The sequence below is a fragment of the Magallana gigas genome, chromosome 7, assembly GCF_963853765.1.
Source record: "Magallana gigas chromosome 7, xbMagGiga1.1, whole genome shotgun sequence".
Taxonomy (NCBI): domain Eukaryota; kingdom Metazoa; phylum Mollusca; class Bivalvia; order Ostreida; family Ostreidae; genus Magallana; species Magallana gigas.
Window position 1 is genome coordinate 3,025,449 of NC_088859.1, and position 20,388 is coordinate 3,045,836.

General features: G+C 34.9%; 2 protein-coding genes across 2 annotated transcripts; one reads left to right on the forward strand and one right to left on the reverse strand.

Annotated features, from left to right (window-relative positions):
* Positions 1-88: 88 nt before the first annotated feature.
* Positions 89-7,323, reverse strand: LOC105342065 (trifunctional enzyme subunit beta, mitochondrial). Its single transcript, XM_011448861.4, has 15 exons — positions 7,177-7,323; positions 6,697-6,741; positions 6,100-6,220; positions 5,887-5,918; positions 5,209-5,276; positions 4,679-4,766; positions 4,377-4,567; positions 3,832-3,924; positions 3,522-3,609; positions 3,248-3,372; positions 2,780-2,907; positions 1,354-1,441; positions 1,185-1,259; positions 933-1,097; positions 89-277 (listed from the first exon to the last, which is right to left on the reverse strand). Exons 1-15 carry the CDS (start codon positions 7,235-7,237, stop codon positions 239-241), a joined length of 1,407 nt encoding a protein of 468 aa, XP_011447163.3. The 5' UTR covers positions 7,238-7,323; the 3' UTR covers positions 89-238.
* A 58-nt stretch (positions 7,324-7,381) lies between these two features.
* Positions 7,382-19,977, forward strand: LOC105342066 (trifunctional enzyme subunit alpha, mitochondrial). Its single transcript, XM_011448862.4, has 21 exons — positions 7,382-7,536; positions 10,561-10,599; positions 11,579-11,643; positions 12,448-12,581; positions 12,797-12,935; positions 13,448-13,567; positions 13,660-13,762; positions 13,883-13,952; positions 14,047-14,102; positions 15,037-15,209; positions 15,596-15,705; positions 15,817-15,987; positions 16,312-16,447; positions 16,605-16,691; positions 17,070-17,157; positions 17,657-17,778; positions 17,974-18,169; positions 18,398-18,518; positions 18,827-18,917; positions 19,265-19,319; positions 19,621-19,977. The coding sequence occupies exons 1-21, from the start codon at positions 7,476-7,478 to the stop codon at positions 19,770-19,772; spliced, it is 2,289 nt and encodes a 762-aa protein (XP_011447164.2). The 5' UTR covers positions 7,382-7,475; the 3' UTR covers positions 19,773-19,977.
* Positions 19,978-20,388: the final 411 nt, after the last annotated feature.

Sequence of the window (20,388 nt, forward strand, 5' to 3'; positions counted from 1 at the left end):
TAGGTTGAATTCGTTTGTCATGTAGATTGAATCAATTGTTGATTTCCATTGTTGAAAAATATACAATGAAGATAAAAATTACAAGACCTTTAAAGATGAGTTCATGTTTAATGCAATAAATATGAGAATGATATCTGTACAGTAGTGGTCTCATTATGCTCTCTGACGACCCTGTCCTGACCACACACAAGCACAGGGACACTGTTTATATCACAATCAGCATCATTCACTGAGCTTCTCATTTCTGGGGGTATCTTTCTACTATCATTCCATGACCCTGTAAATACACAACAAATATTCATATGTACTGTGCATATACATGTGGCTTCATTGTTTGGTTATACTTTAATTGTTTGAATAAATGCAAATTTAAATAAATGTATGCATCAAAAATTAAGTTTAACAGTAAATGTAAAAATGTTTCCTTTCATTAGTTTTAATCATATCATTTTAACGATTTCAGAACAGAGCAATTTTAGTCTTTTCTTCTTTAAAATGCAGTCATCACAAAAACTCAGTGGTCCAGATATTTTACAAGTCAAACGTCGAACATAATTTGTAGTCAATTATGCATAACAGTGTTTTTGTTAACTGTTTAATGTTACATATTGATATATTTATGGGGGCTAGTAAATTTTGGGGGGGCCTCCATATTTTGACAGACCACTGGTCCTATTGGCCTGCTACCGGGGTAGTTTGAAAAGTTTTTGTGAAGACTGAATATGACCTTTAAATGCTATAAAACTTCACGTGCATGTCATGTGTATTGTAAAGGTATTTATACATGTCTGTTTTATGTAGAGATAACAAATCTACGGACTTCAAAGCTGTATCAATCATGCTATGATATAATTTTCTACTGCTTCCCATGCAATCTTGACTGTACGCTAACCCAGTATTGTCTATGAACCAAGTAATGCTGCAATGCTTACAATGCCTCCTGCTGCACATGCTGCTACAAGAGCAAACTGTCCGTCCTCGTCAGCCAGTCTGTTAGCCGCTGTGGTAATCAGCCTCACTCCGGTGGCTCCGAAAGGATGACCGATGGACAGGGAGCCTCCCCACAGGTTAAACTTAGACAAGTCTGGTGTCCCCACCTGTAAATGGGAGATTAAACTTATCAATTCTAATTTTTGAATCCCTGTTGTTTCTATGCCATTTTCACTGTTTTACAATCCACTAACCTTCTCAGTTCTGTTCATGTAGGTCTTGGCGAAGTAATCAGAGTCCATGGCCTTAAGGTTTGCCAGAATCTGACCCTGTGAAAACAGATGAAACATGTTCATGTTATAATAGGCTCAAAGGTTAGATTAATTGTAAAAAAAAATATCTGAAACCAGAATGAATACATACAGCAAAAGCCTCATGGAACTCGAACACACTGATGTCAGACATTGCTAGCCCCGCCCTCTCCAACACTTTGGGTGTGGCATAAGCTGGCCTGAAATCATACAGTGCAAGCAATAAGTTTTTACATTCAAAATTTAAAAATGTTCACGATGAGATTCCCAAAAGTTGAAGTACATGTACCTTGAAGAAATGCTCATCAAATTGAATGCAAATTAAAATGTACATTGTACAATTTAAACCATACATGTTAAAAGAGATATCGTAATAGAGGTTCAAAAAAGAATCTTTCAAATCAAGGTTCAAAATTAAATTAATAACTGCCTCTAAAACTGAGGTACATGTACAAGATTCAAGTAAGATACAAATAATAAGTGTCTTTAAATTGAAGTACAAAAAAAAGAAGTATCCATGCATAGACCAACAAGATATCTGTGAGTCAATGCTCACTAGTGATACCCCCGCTCTGATGTAAATATGCAAAATAAACAAAGTCGACATTTAACAGAAAGCTGGCATCCGATTGGTACAGAAATTTATCCAACAATATGGCAGGCCTAAACAAATAGTGTGTTAAAATTTCAAGCATCTGCGATAAATAGCTGCTGAGAAATCTTTGAGGAAAATTTGCTTGAAAATTTTGGCTAAAATAAACAAAGTACTCATTTAACAGGAAGTTGACGCCCGATTGGTACAAAAATATATCCCACGATATGGCATGCCTTAACAAACACTGTGTAAAAATTTCAAGCATCTGCGATAAATAGCTGCTGAGAAATCTTTGACGAAAATTTGTTTGAAAATTTTGGCTAAAAATAAACAAAGTACTCATTAAACAGGAAGTTGATATCCAATTGGTACAAAAATACATCCCACAATATAGCAATAACACTGTGTAAAAATTTCAAGCATCTGCAATAAACAGTTGCTGAGAATTCTTTGACAAAAATTTGTTTGAAAATTTTTGCTTAAAATAAACAAAGTCGTCATTTAACAGGAAGTTGACGTCTGATTGGTACAAAAATATATCCCACGATAGGGCAGGCCTATACAAATACTGTGTAAAAATTTCAAGCATCTGCGATAAACAGTTGCTGAGAATTCTTTGACAAAAATTTGTTTGAAAATTTTTGCTTAAAATAAACAAAGTCGTCATTTAACAGGAAGTTGACGTCGGATTGGTACAAAAATATATCCCACGATAGGGCAGGCCTATACAAATACTGTGTAAAAATTTCAAGCATCTGCGATAAATAGTTGCTGAGATAAATGCGACAGAAATTTTTGTTACAGACGGACAGACAGACAGACAGACACACAAGGGTAAAACAGTATACCCCCTCTCCTTTGGAGCGGGGGTATAAAAAGAGAAATGTAAGTGAGGATATGTCTGTATTATTGTAAGTCGGGTGTTTAGGCTCTAGTGTCTTACCCAAGCAGAAGCTGGTCTTTGGGGTCCTGAGAAACGTAGACGAACTCCCTTAGGTAAGCCTTTGGTTTGTAGCCCAGCTCCAAGGCTTTCTCCTCTGTCATCAGCAGGCAGGCAGACGCTCCATCAGTCTGTAACAGTGTTGTGTCATCATCAACACAAATGTACATGTACATGAACAAAATTGTAAATGAGAATAAACATGCACATGTACAACTGTTCCAAACTAAACTGTACATCTGATGCCATCATAATCACATATAGTATTGTACATCTTGATCTAAAGTGTATATATACACTGTATACAGGTATCAGTATAACATTCTATAACATAAATGCATATGTTGAAAAATATTCTACATGAACTAGTATCCATCATTCAAGAAAGAAGAGCTAAATGTACTTCCATTGCCCCTTGGTCGGTGCAGTGTTTCATATAATTGACATACTGGCTGTATGAACTTCACTCACCAGAAAGGAAGAATTGGCGGCTGTGATTGTTCCGTGGGGTTTGATGAACGCTGCCTTCAGCTTGCTCATTTGTTCAATGGTGGATGGTCTGATTCCATTATCTTTGACCACTGTGTCAGCCACACCTGTAAACAACAAAGGAAGGACTTAAACAGGTTTGATAAAAATATCTTATTACCTGCAAGAATTCCTCGTGAGACAGTTTAAAGCTTTTCTCTATATTTCTTTAATTGACAATACCACGTTATATCAACAGCCAGACAAGCACATCTACCTGGAACTTTGTATGGTAGGACATCAGACAGTAGTCCTTTCTCAGAAGCCCAGTGGGCCTTGGAATGGGACCTCAAGGCATACTCATCCTGTTATTCAAAATAGAAAGTCAATTATACAAGTACATGTACGTAACTAATATTTAACCCGAGATGATTACAAAATGTATATTTGTACGAAAAGCTAAATGTACAATGTAAATCATATGTAGAATAATTCTGTGGCTTTTTTCTGTTCTATTAAATTTCTTGTAGATATTAAATAGAGTCTCTTTCTGCCTATTGCTCTGTGCTGTGATTTCTGTAGTTTACCTGTTCAATTCTACTGATCCCAAAGGCAGCACACAGCCTGTCTGCGGAGTGACCCATCACCTCCCCCGTGGAGAATTCAGCCACTGCTGGGATCTGTCAACAAACCGTCTCATTATATAAACAGTGCAATACATTACAGTCAGTGTTTAAATATATAATGGATATCTCATGATTTTGTAAGTTTGCAAGTTTTCTATCTGCGAGTGATAGCAAGGAAACACACAATTTTTGGATGAAAGTAATATATACCCAGTACATGTACAATCACAAATTACTGTAAAGATATCACAGTTGGATTTGTATTCTATTCAGTGTCTTAGGCGGAATGCAGTTTCCCCCAAACATGTACAAGTATATGCATTAATACATCGATTCAGAAATGCCAAAATCAATCTGCACTAAAGTTGTGAAAAGTCAGTTTTCACTAAATATCAAACAAGTTACAATGTACATGTATATACAATATGTTTACGGTATAAGAGATTCTTTTTATTGCATGTTTTGCCACCTATTTTAATATCTCCATTAGCATTAAATGTACACACCTCCAGGAGGGCAGGTTTGGAGGCCAGAGTTCTGAAAAGAAGAGAGAGCTGATTCTGCACTCCCTTTGTTCGGTTCATCTTGAGGGCCATCTGTCTCAGCTTCCTCCCCCATCTGATTGGGACGTCCGACATGGTCTCCACCCCTCCTGCAATAACTGCATCAGCTTGTCCAGAGGCAATTAAACCAATGCCTACATACAAATAAAGTGGAAAGATAAAATCTCTCTGTCACTACTCCTGCTTCACAGTGGGTTTTTACATTTGATACTGATAGTTGTTGATTTTTTGATATTTCTACATACATGTAGTGATGGCTTGATTGGATGAAATACACGCCTGTGTTACAGTGTGAGCTGGTGTCTTTTGTGAGAATCCTGCACCAAGAGAAGCCTACAGGAAAAATTATCATCAGAAAGGTCAAACATTAATAGTTAAATCAACACATTGCAAGAGTTTTGTCCCTTGACTGCCATCTTTGGGGAAATACCCTAAGACTTCCTTTGTAGTTTAGAGGTCTGTAACTTTGTTTTTTAACATTAAAAATCTGTCTCTGTCTTGTATTTTGATTGTCTCATAATGGGTCTACCCATACAGCAAAGGAATAGTTCAACTCCAAAGGAATTTCATTACATGACGCCCAATTATTTGATAGCATAAAGAAGGGGATTAGCAAGTTTCTCTCTTTTGACCTTTGGATTGATCTCGTAAGGGAAACAACTTTTGCAACATGTGGATTGGTCAGAATTATGTTAAAAATGTTGTTCTTGATTTAATTTTTTTGCAATAATATTAAAAGTTGTGTTTCTTATTTTTACCATTGCAAGTTTCCTACCTCTCTGGCAACATTGCTTGTGTTGACCTCCTGAATGACTGTTCCAAACACAACATACTCCACATCACCTTAACAGGAAAATACAGTTTATTAGTATTACTTTATAAACAACCAGTATACAATACATTATTAACTACATTATATACTGTTTACATTGTAGAGGATTATACAAGTTGACAGATTTTTTTATCAATGTACTGGGGTACACCTTTAACACATGTATTTAATGGTAGTATATGTACATATACCTTTTTTGAATGGTACAGTAATACAACCTGCATAAATTAGAATTCTTAAAATTTACAGCTGAGGTTGTAATATACACAATGACAATGACTAATGAGTTTCCAGATGCAACAATTGTAAACAGTTTTATTCAATCTAATTAAAATTAGACGTTCTGAATCCGCTACGGATTCAGAACGTCTAATTTTAATTAGATTGCAGTTTACTGATACTTTACAGCTCACAGGCTATAAAGTTGCAATGCCCTATTGAATTCAAATCATATTTTTTTTTAAAAGCAAAGAGACATGTTATTTCAACAATATGTGCAAAGATAGTCTTTTTTGTCTGAGAATACAAAGTAAGATAGTTTGTAAGAAGACATATTTGTACAAAAGTAGTTCTAAACATTGTATCAAATGTTCATTCATTTAGCTTTCATGTTCAACTTACTTTTGTTAACATCGGTCCTTTTCAGAAGACCTCTGAAAAAAATGCAGAGTTAGCCAATGCTACAACTTTTTCCATTAACATATACTAGTATATATAAAAAATCAATACATTTTGATCAAAATTTACAAGAAGATAAATTTACTTGTTGAAGTAAACTTAAAAAAATTATCAGTATTCATTGATTTATTGGTTTTCAGAGGCATATTGACTAACTTGAGAGCTGTCCTGGCCAGGTCATGTGGCATAAGATCTTTGTATGTGGTGCCAGACTGAAGGAATGGAGTCCGCACCCCTTCCACAAGGACGATGTTTTTGCCCCCTGTCTTTGGTCTCCCTAAAACAATAGATGCAACCACCAATTAGAAGTGGAGAAATTCAGCTTCATTGTAAAAAGTTCTAATTCCCTGTTAAGAACTTTTGAATTTGATAAAAAGATCCCATTCCCAATTGATTGAACAGAGGTACCTTTTTTTCAAACTAAATGTTAACTTTCCTATTGAACTGTCATCACCCCAATAAAGAAAGACAAGCATGAGGATGTTATCATATCAAAACTGACTACACATCATTCATGTGTTTAGGAATTGTTCTAAATGCATATTTAAAATATCCTTTATGTCCCTCAAACAATTTCTAGTAATTTCTCAATTTTATAGGCCTCATCCCCAGAGCAATATCAAGAAGTGAGAGGCTTAAATAGAAACAATTTCCTTTTGCATACTGAGTATCCATTAAAGTCACAAAACAAGAAACATTAATTTCACAATTCATTGTGCAAGGTGTTTTATTGTAAAAAAGACAATTACTTACTGGGAGACTGGAGAGAAGATGTAGTGCTGACACATCTGACAGCATCTGCAAAAGTGAATGTTGTACAACCTGTTAAATCATTTAAATTGATGTCTGCCAAAATATATCTTTTACCTCTTAAAAAACGACATCAAAATATTCTCTATTTAAACACGCAAACACATTGAATAAAGAGAAAGTTATGAAAAGCCCATGAAAAATACATAGACCCTGAGTGTATAATGGCAATGAATCAAAATGTTTATGCAAAGTTTGCGACCGAAAATGCCGTATATATCAGCTGTTTTGTATTTCAACGTGAATGATAAGACGTAATATAGCAAATATACCAATATACCCAATTTTTCATGCTTCTTGGATTTCCAACACTTGACGACAAAAATTTTCAAAGTCAAAGAGTCGTCGTTTATTAAAGCAGACATGTTTTAAGTTGTAAAACAGTTTACGAAATTTAACCACATGGTAGTGCTAAACATTTACCTCTTAAAAAACTTTTTGTGACATTTGCGTATTTTACAGCCGATAACACAGGGCTTGCCATATTCTTCTTTGGAACTTGTCGTCCGTTTGCTCTTTGGACCCTAGTCTAGGTTTGGTAAAAGCTTGAAATAAATTCTTAATTTCCGTTGTTAACAAACGTTATGCCGACATGCTAACTCTCGTGTCTGTTGGGTTATTTACGCGTTTGGTAGGAAAGCATTTTTGCAAACATTGTCTAAAATCTTGGGTGCTAATGATTTAAGTCCAAAGATCAGCAGCCGGCAACTTCGTGAAAAAGAATGGCAAGCTCGTTTTTAAAAGCCGTGAAATTTACACGGTTACGGAGTCCATGCATACTAGGTAAAAGGTTTTAAGGACGATAAGCAACTGATTACTTATTTTGGGGGGAAAGAAACTCACTTCTACCCCACTTACATATTTTTTGCAATGCGAATGACCTCCAAGGTTACTTTAAAAATATTTTAGTCCATTAGATAATTATGACGTTGATTGAAATTATAATGAACATGACACATGTATTTCATTCAAAGTAATCAGGTCATGCACAATATCTCATTATTTTGCTATAAAGCTTAAGCTATTCAAGCTACCATGGTTATATGTAGCAATTTCAAAAAGCTACATATTTTGAAAGTGTGCTGTTCAATCATGTTTACAATTTAAACTATTTTTTAAAATACCTAAAATTTTCACTTTTCCAATACTTTTCATCGAAAAAAAATTGAAACTTCTTTGTTAGATTAAATTTAAGGCAAAGAAAAGTATGATTACATTTTATTATTACAAATGATTGTAAAGCAACTGTCTAGTTGATAAGGCTTTCAATGGAAACTGTCAAAAAACTTAATTTTGCCTTTTAATCAAATATTAAAATTATTTAGAATTATTCTTTATCATATCATTAAGGTCTTCCGTTTCCAACGGAAGACCTTATAGTGATTGTAATGTTTCTTATTATTATTATTTTTTTTTTTCCTTTTTTTGTCCACAAGATTTCTCAGAGATGGCGGAATGGATTTTCTTGAAAATTTCAGGACTGATAGAAAATGATAATATCTCTAGGCGTTTTTTTCATTTTTTCAAAATTCACTTCCTGTCGTCCGTTTCCTGTCCCGCGACAAAAAGCTATGGACAATGAGATCTCAGAAACGATAAAGACTTGAACCTCCAAACTTTGAGGGATGATAGACCTATAGTTGTAGATGTGTTTAAACTATTTTGTTTTGTTCGTCGTAACTTCCGGTTGTCACCGGAAGCACTTCAAAACTAATTATTTTTTCGCATAAAATTCATTTTCGATAAAATAAATATATAAGTATAATTCTATGCATAGGTTATCTATGCGATGTTAACTCAACAAAAAATTTCGACTTCCGGTGAGATATCTCAAATATCTCAGGTAGCTTTTTTTAAACACATTTTGTACAAACCAGATCTCAGAAACTATAAGTGATCAAAGCAGAAAACTTTCATGGATGATAGACATTTGATTGAAGATGTGTTTAACCGGTTTCGTTTTGTCTTCCGTCACTTCCGGTCCACACAGGAAGAGTTCAAACAAATCGGGCTGTTTATCAGTTTAACTTATTTCCATTGATATTTGTAGTGTGCTGGATGAGAAATAAAGTACAAAGGGCAAGTTTACAAGATATATTAAATACAATTTAGATTGAGCACTTCCGTTTGTCCGTTTCCTGTCCCGCGTTGGAAAAGCTTGTATCAACGAGATCTCAAAAACGGTAAAGACTTGAACATCCAAACTTTGTGGGATGATAGACCCATGGCTGTAGATGTGTTCACACTATTTTGTTTTGTTCGTCGTAACTTCCGGTCGTCACCGGAAGCACTTCAAAAATAACTACTTTTTCGCATAAAATTCTTTTTCCATAAAATAAATATATAAGTATAAATCTATGCATAGATTGTCTATGCAATGTTAACTCAACAAAAAAATTCTACTTCCGGTGAGATATCTCAAATATCTCAGGTAGCTTTTTTGAAACACATTTTGTACAAACGAGATCTCAGAAACTATAAGCGATCAAAGCACAAAACTTTCATGGATGATAGACATTTGATTGAAGATGTGTTTAACCGGTTTCGTTTTGTCTTCCGTCACTTCCGGTCCACACAGGAAGAGTTCAAACAAATCGAGCTGTTTATCAGTTTAACTGTTTTCCTTTGATATTTGTAGTGAAGTCGATGAACAATTAAGTAGAAAGGGCAAGTACAAAAAAAATATTAATTACAATTTACATTGAGCACTTCCGTTTGTCCGTTTCCTGTCCCAGACAAAAAACCTTGATTCCTGGAGATCTCAAAAACGGTAACGACTTGAACGATCAAACTTTGTGGGATAATAGACCTATGTATGTACATGTGTTTACACTATTTTGTTTTGTTCGGCGTAGCTTCCGGTCGTCACCGGAAGCACTTCAAAAATTTGTTTTATTCATTTTACATAAAATGAAAATATCAGTATACAATCTTACATATGTCATCTATATAATTTTAAATTGGCAAATAAATTTTACTTCCGGTGAGATATCTCAAATATCTCTATGAAGCTTTTCTTTTTACAAATTTGATGTCCGCAATATTTTCGTCATTGTAAGTGATTGAGACATGAATCTTTCATAGATTGTTTGATAGAATTTTGATTGGGGATGTGTTTAACGGGTTTAATTTTGTCAACTGTCACTTCCGGTTCTTACCGGAAGGGTTCAAACAAATCCTGTTTTTAACAAGTTTAGCTGACTTTTTTGAAATTTCATCTAGCCTGATAAACAGTGATGTACATTAAGCAAATGTACGAGAAATACCAGCTTTTGTTTTTATTAATCACTTTCGTTCGTCCGTTTCGGTCCCGAGACAAAAAATATTGTTTCAAAGAGATCTTAGATTTGGCAGAGTCGTGAACAACCAAACTTTGAGGCAAGATTGACTTATGATTGTACAAATGGTTAACATTTTTGTTTAGATCGGCGTTACTTCTGGTCGTCACAGAAAGTACTTAAAAAATTGATTTCTTTTTCATTATCGTTGTTTTACATGTAAGTAACGTCTGGATATATCATTCACAATAATTATCATATCAACTTTGTTTGCATGTAAGAGAAGCAATGTCTTACAGTTAAATTGATACATGTATATCAAAACGGAAGACCTTTTTGTTGCTTTTGCAACAAGTGTCTAGTTAATATACTATTTTTTTGTTCATTTACTTCTTTTTTACTATAAATGGTATTCTCCATTTATTTTCTTATCAATTACCAGACAAAATAAGAGAATTATGATTAGATAGAGAGAGAGAGAGAAATGATGATGCATTCTCTGCTGTAATGGTATTGTTCTCTTTTATAGCACAAAGAAATTGGTTCAGCACAACAGCAGGTTTACAAAGTAAGAACACACTGTTGAGAACTACTCTGAAAATAATTCTACTTTCAACTAAATTTGTTCAATTATGGGTGCAACACACAGTTTTATATGTAACGTTATAAAGACGTTTTCAGATGAGGGGAAAGCAAACTGACCCCTATAAAAATTAATTGTAAAAACATTTTACATATATATCTATATATCAATAGAAAGATAAAATTGTGAATTTTTTAAATATTTAAGAATAATGCACATGTAACTTAATGCTAGAATTTATTTGGCACTCAAAACATGCGGAAAATAAACAAAAGGATGCCTCTAAATGCAGTACACCCATGCATTTTAGGCTCCCCCTAAAAGCAGAATGCAACCAAATCAGCAATTTTAATTTCTGTTCATTTTCAAGAACAAGTCCTTAGGCATTGTTTGATAGTATTTTCAGGGTATATTCGCCAGCTTTTTAAAGAGCTATGTCACCCGCTAAAAAATTCATGAAATTCTGCATGTGTTAAATCCGGATGTTTTTGGAGTTACCTCCCTTTATTTTAGAGTCTCACAAAATTAATTTATAAAATTTTTCTACATACTTTTTTCATGTATTCGACAGATAATCCACTATATTATGCAATTGAGAATTTAAAAAATTAATTTTCATGTATACCGCATAAAAATAGCAGGAAAATCCCTACCCATCATGCTTTTCCCCAGAGAAAAACCCCCTGGACTTTATACGAAACTGTGTTTAGCTACCTATACAGTCAAACTTTGTTATCTCGAATGTTTAAAAACTTCAACAATATCAAGGGTAAACTCCCCCCACCCCCCACGGATTAGGATTTCCATGATTTTGGTTTTTTTTCCTCAATATTTCTGAGGATTAGTCTAGCCCCCCCACTTTCAATTTGCTTCCGACGCCAGTGGGTGTTCGAGATATCGAAGGTCAACTGTACCATACAGTGATTGATGATAACATATTCTATTCATTTACTTTTTTATTTAGAGCATCTTAAATATGAAATTAAAGATGATGTTGCTGTAATTACATTTGACACGCCAGATTCAAAGGTAAGATTGAAAATTTGGTTCATGGTCACGGGATGTGCAGTTTTTAGGTCCATGGTCAAGATCATAGCAGATCTCTAAAAATTTCTGTCCAGATAACTACGTTCCCACTTTGGGACAATTTGGCCCATGCTTAACCAAAAGAATGCTCATGCATAAAGGGTGTTGAGTGACCTTGAACTCATTTTCTAAGCTTTTAAGCAGATCTCTTTCTAAAATTTTTGTCTGAAGCATTTACTTTCTTCTTTGCCCGATCTGTAACGTACATCACCCACAGAGCATATTTAAGTAAAGGTTATGTCATTTGGATTTAAACAAGCTGCTCGCACAATGGCCAAGTCCATAGCAGATTTCATGTGTAAAATTGTTGTCCAGATTTCAATCCTTCATATCTTTGGCTCATTTTGGCTTTGACTTCATGTGGACAGGGACATTGCATGTTGTTTCTAGGTCCAAGGTCAATGTCATAGCATATCTCTGTAAAATCTTTGTCCATGGAATATCATTCTCTTAAATAACTACATGTAGTCTCTTTCATCCTATTGACCTATGACAAAGCAGGGTCCTTTGATATGGTTATCATCAGGAGGCTATCTAATATAAATTGATCTGTCATGTTTAATTTCACAAATTATGAACTTAAAGTGCAGTTCTTTTGAATATCATTAAAGAGATGAAGAATTAGAATTACAATTCTGATTTGATGATCAAGTCTTCTTTCAAATAGCTATGAGTATTTTAATGGTTTGATATATGCTGGTGTGGAAATTAAGGTTATCTGGTAACTTGCTTGTTTGTCTTTAAAAGGTTAATGCTCTGTCAAAAGATGTCCAGACAGAATTTGAGGAGTGCTTCAACAAGGCCACCCGGGATCCCAATGTCCACAGCATGGTCGTCAAGTCAGGGAAACCAGGCTGCTTTATTGCAGGGGCAGACATTGGGTAGGTTCAAGGACTGAATGTTGTGTACATCCACCTCCAATGTCATGTTCTGTACTAGTGATGGAAAGAAACATTACCTTTAATTCAGTAAATGAAATATTGAATGAAATCATATTCAACCATAATAAAAGTCACTTACGGCTTTATTTGCAATTTTCTGCATTAATTTCAATGGATTTTGTTTTTACACCAAATAATCTGATTTTATTATTTAGGATGCTGGAAGCTTGTAAAACTGCTGAGGAAGTAGAGACGCTGTCTAAAAATGGACAGGCATTATTCCAGAAAATGGAAGACAGCAAGAAGCCAATAGTAGCTGCCATCATGGGAACATGTCTGGGAGGAGGTCTGGAGGTGAGGCACAGGAATACTGTGACAACACAGTGAAGAGTTACAATAGCAACATCTTTCTTAATCTGTCATAATTACTAGGATGTTGCAAAAAAATTATTGGTCTGTACTTTAGCCTGATTGTCCAGTAATCTAATAATACGTATGTGAGACATATTTGACCTTTGGGTGAAGTTTGTGCAGACCTTGAACTAAATTTCAATGACAATAATCAAGGTCATAGCATATCTGCAAATTCTTAGTTTAGAGCCCTTTTGTCTCCCTTCGTCCTCATTGCCTCATACTTCACCAAGAGTGCATTTGGCTAAATCATGTGCATTGAACCAAATTAATAAGTCAAATTTTAATGTCAAAGTACAGTAATTTTATAATGCTTTTACATCCTTATGTCCATTAAGATGGTCATTATCAGCTATCGAGCTATTTTTTATGCTGATGAATACCCTGCTAATGACTTGCAGTCACTGTAGTTCTGTTCTTTCATTGGGTAGTTTTATTCTATGCCCTTTTTTCAGGTTGCCTTGGCCTGTCAGTACAGAATTGCTGTGAAGAACAAGAAGACAGCTCTGGGTGCCCCCGAAGTGATGCTGGGTCTGCTACCAGGTGCCGGAGGAACTCAGAGACTCCCAAAACTGGTCAGTGTCCCAGCCTTATCTCACAATATGACAACCAAGAACGTTTATCAGTATCTTTACACTTAGTCAGTATTTTTGTTCTTATTATGCAGGTACCACTGCAAACTGCCCTAGACATGGTGCTGACCGGGAAAAATATCAAACCAGACAAAGCCAAGAAACTGGGCCTCGTCGACCACCTTGTAGATCCTTTAGGTGGGTCAAGGTCAAATCAGTCAGTGGGAAACAATTTCAGTATTTGATGGAATTGTATTGTATAACATCATGTAAATATATATGTATTCACTATGTGCGATTGAACTGTTCTATTTATAGGCCCTGGTATAGATGACCCTGAGGTCAGGACCCTGGCTTACCTGGAGGACGTTGCCATTGGAGAGGCCAAGTAAGCAGCACCTCTGTATTCTATTACATGTACTTAAATAGATGTGGCTCAAATGTTTGTACTTTTTAATATCATACTCATCTGTAATTCACAGACGGCTAGCAACATCCAGCAACCCACGACCTGTCAAAAAGAAGAAGTTAATGGACAGTAAGTGACTTTGTGTTAAATACAAAATGGGAGTGAATGTAAGTGGGTTTGATGGGGGATTAACATGAAAGAAAGATGTACACAAAAAGAATGCATAGCAAAGAAACAGTATGAAAGAAGAAAGGTGTATTGTATAAGAGTGAGGCAAATCAAGAAAGATATTGATGAGGCTTAAGAAGAAAGTTTTTTAGAAAAGATTTATAAGATGAGAATTAAGAGAAAAAGGAGATTGTAGGAATTTACTACATGTTTTTCTTGTCTTTTTAAACTACTGGTGTTGTTTTATTAACATAGTTTAATATGCATAGTAGATAAGGGTAACAAAATCTTATGCTGTAGTTTAAAGGACTATATGATATGGGCCTGAAATGGCCCCCTAAAATGAATGTCATCATTTTACTGCAATTCTTTGTTTTCTTTGTACAGATATATATGTGATGTTTTAACATAATGTTCATTTTGATTCAACTACCCACAATTTAGAAATATGACATTGTAAAGAAAACATTTTCCCGCCATTTTTGCATTTTTAGCATAACACAGCTTGATTTCAAGCAGTTTTTCATTCAGAAAATATAGAGCACATGCCTGAACAAACAAAATATTTAAATCAGAGATGTATCTAGCCAAGGCTAATAAATGACAAAAAATTTTTCCTTGTTAAAGCATGCGCTCTATATTTCCCATTCATAAAAAGATAAGAAAAATGTCAATATTTGACTGATTTGGATTGAATTATAGAAATGGCGTCACTTCTGACGTCACATACTGCCAGTGAGTGCAAAGAAATCAAATAAATAGGTGAAATATATAATTTACATCAACTCTTCTAAAATATAACATAACATTTTATTGTACCAGAAACTTTTAAAAATGGGGATTAAGGGGGCCAAATTTAACTCATATCATATATAGTTCTTTTCTTGTATTACAGAGGTCATAGATTTGGTGCTTGCTGTGCCTTTCACAAGAGATTACTTTTTCGACAAAGTCAAACAAACAGTTGTGAAGAAGACAAAGGGACTTTATCCTGCTCCACTTAAAATCATAGATGTTGTGAAAAATGGCATTGAAAACCCATCCACAGGATATGAAATGGAGGCTAAGGTAATTGCACCCTGAGCTTTAGTTGTGTCCTCTTCTTTGTTAGTACCCCGTAGAAGTGATGAATAAGATATAAAAACTGTTTGCCTTAATGGCATCACAGCTTTACTTGCTAATAAAATTGCATACTGTGGTTTCATTAATATTCAAGGTTATCAATTTTCATGGATAAAGTGAAAATCAAAGTTTCAAGGATACGTAAATTCGTGGCTAATGACCCTATCAATACAAAATGTTAATAAAAATCGCACTTCAATGAACACTTTATTTTGTGGGTTAGGGAAAGGGTTAACTTAATAACGAAATCCACGAAAATTGGTATTCAACAAATATTGATGGAACCACAGTATGTCAAGATTGTACATGTACTAAAATACCTATTTTAACAGTGTTTTGGAGAGTTGGCAATGACTACAGAATCCAAGGCTCTGATTGGTCTATACAATGGAACCACGGCCTGTAAAAAGAACAAATATGGTTCCCCCAGCCGTCCATCACAGTAAGTCACAGGTTAAATAAGAGTAGATATAGTTTAATAAATACCTGTACATAGGTTTACATGTATATGAGGTTGAACAGTACCCGATTGAGTGATCTGTGTGTTTTCCAGAACAATTGGGGTCCTGGGTGCTGGGTTGATGGGAGCTGGTATAGCTCAGGTCTCCATTGACAAGAACATGCACGTGTTACTGAAAGACATGTCTCTGGCAGGGCTGGCGAGGGGTGAGGAACAAATCTTCAAGGGTCTCCAGCTGGACACAAAAAAGAGGAAGATCACCAGGTAAGGCCACCAGCTAACTGGATACTGACCCAGGCCTTGTATAGTACCGGGTATATCTATTTAATGCTTATGTATATGAAATTTAGACCAAATATAGACCAAAGATTCATGTTCAGGAGGACAGACAATCAGTAATTTCTCTATCAGATATTTATATTTATGCAATATACTGGTAAAAATTCCCAATAATCACATTTATTATGCATACCAGTGCACCAATTAGGGTACCAGTAATATTATATTTAATAGTTAAATGTGCAGGCAAATTGACATGCACTTAATGATACACTCAACCATTTTTTCATTCTGATTACCTCCTTGCAGCTTTGAGAGAGATTTGATTTACTCCAATCTGGATGCTACGTTGTCTTACGATGACTTCCACAAGTGTGACATGGTGATTGAGGCTGTGTTTGAGGATCTGAACATCAAGCACCACGTCATCAAAGAGGTCGAACAGGTACAGATCAGAGCCAACCAATACCTGTCTCAATTATTTAAAATTTAGAATAAAAATAGTTATTAAGATCAATAAAGAAACCACGAGTTTATGTAGTTGTTGACTGTTGAGAAAATTTTATATTATTAACATGACTCGTTATTCTCTGTCCAAACAGTATATTCCAGAGCACTGTGTATTTGCCTCCAATACATCAGCTCTACCTATCAGCAAGATAGCTACAGCCAGTAAAAGACCAGAGAAGGTAAGACAAAGATGAATTGTACATTTATATACATGGTTTTATAAAGTTGAGAAACTCTTGTCTAGAAAACTTTTGAATGTTATCATTCAAATTGGTATAAATTTTAAAGTCTTGAAACATTATCAATTTTTATCATAAAATCTAATACATATAGATAACCAAATTACATACATAGGCTTTCTACATGTATTCACAAAGAAGTCTTTCTAATCACAAAGAAGTCTTGACTGTAAACATTGTTCATTTGAAACCTTTGTAATATTCTATTCTTGTTTATATTGCATATAGGAATGTTCTGTACTATTTATACAAAGTATTCATGTAGAATGTAGATAGAAAGTATCCAGATAATATTCTAGTTTCTCATTGATTTCACAGATAATTGGAATGCACTACTTCTCACCTGTTGATAAAATGCAGCTTTTAGAAATTATCACAACACCTGAAACGTCTAAAGACACAGTAGGTAAGATCATGTTTATTTTGATTTTCATGTTGGCTGTTAAAAGGTTTTAGACTCATTATCATTTAATTTATATCAAATGTTCCCATCAGTCTTCAAACATCAACAAACATCGTATCTTGGATCATACCAGAAAAATACACTTGCCAAATTTTGACTAGTGTCTTCATAACATGTTATAAGAGGAAATGTCCTTTCAGTTTGTAATTTCACGTACACATATGATATAGGTAGTACCTTTGACTTTGAGTTCTGGAAATTTCAACTCATTATTTACATGTAAGCCAAAAATATGTTTAGTTTTTCATGCACCATTGCATCAAGTCATAAATGGTGATTCTCAATTTTAAGTTTTAAAAAATTAAATGCCTGCCTCTTGTATTATAGATTTAAATTGTTGGCCTGAGAAACTAAATATTCATTTTATTTGGCCTTTATGTTGTAGTTCAGTAGACTAAGTATTTACTGTACATTATGATTATAACACATTTACTTTTTGTAGCCACCGCTGTGGATGTAGGGCTCCGTCAGGGAAAGCTGGTGATCATTGTGGGAGACGGTCCCGGCTTCTACACCACCAGGATCCTGGCCCCTATGTTAGCTGAGGCCGTCCGACTTCTCCAGGTAAACAGTCCCATTCACTCAAAAAGAATTGCTCATTTTTCTTTAAATGTTGTAGGGTTTTTTCTTAGCTTTATTGTGTATTGCTTGCTGGCATCCAATTAGAATCAATACACTTTAATAACCTAATGAGAAAAGAGTTTTGGTTGGTATTGCACACCATTGATGCTTGAACCCTGTATTCCTGATTTTCTGTAGGAGGGAGTGAACCCCCAGCAGCTGGACAAGGTGACCACTGGGTTTGGCTGGCCAGTGGGTATGGCCACGCTGGCTGATGAAGTGGGCATTGATGTGGCAGCTCATGTTGCCGAGGATCTTGGGAAGGCTTTTGGAAGTCGATTTGGAGGAGGTGATCCAGCTGTCCTGAAAGAAATGGTTGCCGCTGGACTCCTAGGTGTGTTTGATGTTAGACCTTTTCATTTACTGTACAGTCTTGTGTATAGCTCTTGTGTGAAAATGCACCCCAAAGATTGATTAAAAAAAATAAACAACTGATTTTTGCTGTTATGCACTGGAATTTAAACTTTTATGTAAAATGTTGTAATCTAAGGTTTTTCTGCATTATCAGAGTTGTTATGTGGCATGTACATGTAGACTTATGCTAGCACTGATACATTTACAGGAAGAAAGTCTGGTAAAGGATGCTTTGTGTATGACCCCAGTAAAGGTAAAAAGAAGGGGAAAACAGAAAACATGGAGGCCCTGGCCATCTTAAACCAGCACCGCCTGACCCCCACCTCAGCGTAAGTTAGGGAGGATGATAGAGTCCTTGTACACATTGGGGGCTCCTCTTTTCTCAGTCAATTCACTCAAAACTTATTCCATTAAATAGTAATTTATTTAAATACATGTATATTAATTGTATGTTTGTTTCTTGAATTTATCTTCTATCTTGTTGCTGGCAAAAAATATGTATACTGGAATGTTATGATACTCAGATCATGTTTACTTCAAAAGAATTAGAACATATGCATGTACCAGTACATGTAATTTACTACCCAATTTATACCCTTAGAGAATAGAAATTTGACTCCTTTTATTTTGGTTACAGAAACACAACAGAAGACTACCAGTACAGACTGTTCTCTAGATTTGTCAATGAAGCCATCATGTGTCTACAGGAGGGCATTCTTACTACACCTGTAAGTAAAAGTCCTACACTTCTTAACTTTAACACTACACTGATCATTAAAGTCTTACACTTCTTGACAAACAGTAACTTGTATGCTTTTACTACATTACTAAGTAATGTCTACACTAAATTCAATGTTTTAGGACACTGATGAGATAAGTTACATACTCAACTTGTTAACAAACATAAACTAAATGTATATTGTTACTACACTAGTTAGTAAAGTTTTACACTTCCTCACAAAAATAGTCTGTATGTACATTTATGTTCCATATCTTACATTCATGCTGTGTGTACTCATTACTAAATAACCTATCATAAACACAAAAACATATCTTTTGTCTTTTCTTTTTTCAGTTGGAGGGAGATATTGGAGCTGTCTTTGGTCTGGGATTCCCTCCATTTTTCGGAGGTAAGTACCCATTATCTACTGGTATATAGCTGGACAAAATCATTCTTCTAAAGTGACTGATTTTTTCTATTCACCTTTCACAACTTTTTTTCTCTGAAGACTTAACTGCTCTTGTTATGTCTCTTTGACAAAGCAATGTTAATTGTTTTATATGCAACATAGTGTTATATAGTGCAATTTCTATATCTGATTGACAATTTTGCCTTTAACTGCTCCAAGTGGACCTGTTGCTTCCTCTGTTTGGTTTTTATTGTGGTTACATATTTCTATCCAAACCTTAAACTGGTTCTTTCTTCTCCAGGCCCCTTCCGTTACATTGACCTCCACGGAGCCGGACAACTGGTGGACAGGATGAGGCGGTATGAACAAATCTACGGCGAACAATTCACACCCTGCCAGCTGTTACTGGATCACGCGAAAGACTCCTCCAAGAAATTCCATTCATCAAAGTGAACTCTTCATTCAGCATAATTAGACTGATCAACTTACTAGTGATCACATGACTGATCATGTGAGCATGGACCGGGTCATGTGATGACATTGTGATATATCTGTTCTCATTAACTTCTCATTGACTATTTGATTGTTGGGAAAAACCTTCATAATAGTATGCATTATGAATATTCATATTTATAAATAAATTTATTTATAAAACATTTATGTTCAGTTTTTAGTGAGGTTCATCAAATTTTACAAGAGGTTTTATATACCGGTAATCAGATTATGCAGAGGAAAATATTGTTTAATGTCCTTTTTTTTTAAAAACACCTACATTGTATTCTCTGTCTCTGAGGACTTTATCTATGGTAGTTTATTGTTCCCATCGACAGCAACTTTTACCCACTGGGTAGCCTCTGGATCTGATAAAAGTCAGCTGTTTTGATTTTAATTAGATTGGGTAGCCCTTAGAAATAGTGTCTGTCGAGTTTGACATTAAACTTAATTGCCATTTTCAAAATAGTCAGTAAATTAGTGTTTTTATATAAAATCAAAGTGAAATTGTCAACAAGGCAAAGTGTTTTGGCTTATAAACAAGTTTTAAAAGGCCTTGGTCCATTAAAATCATTAA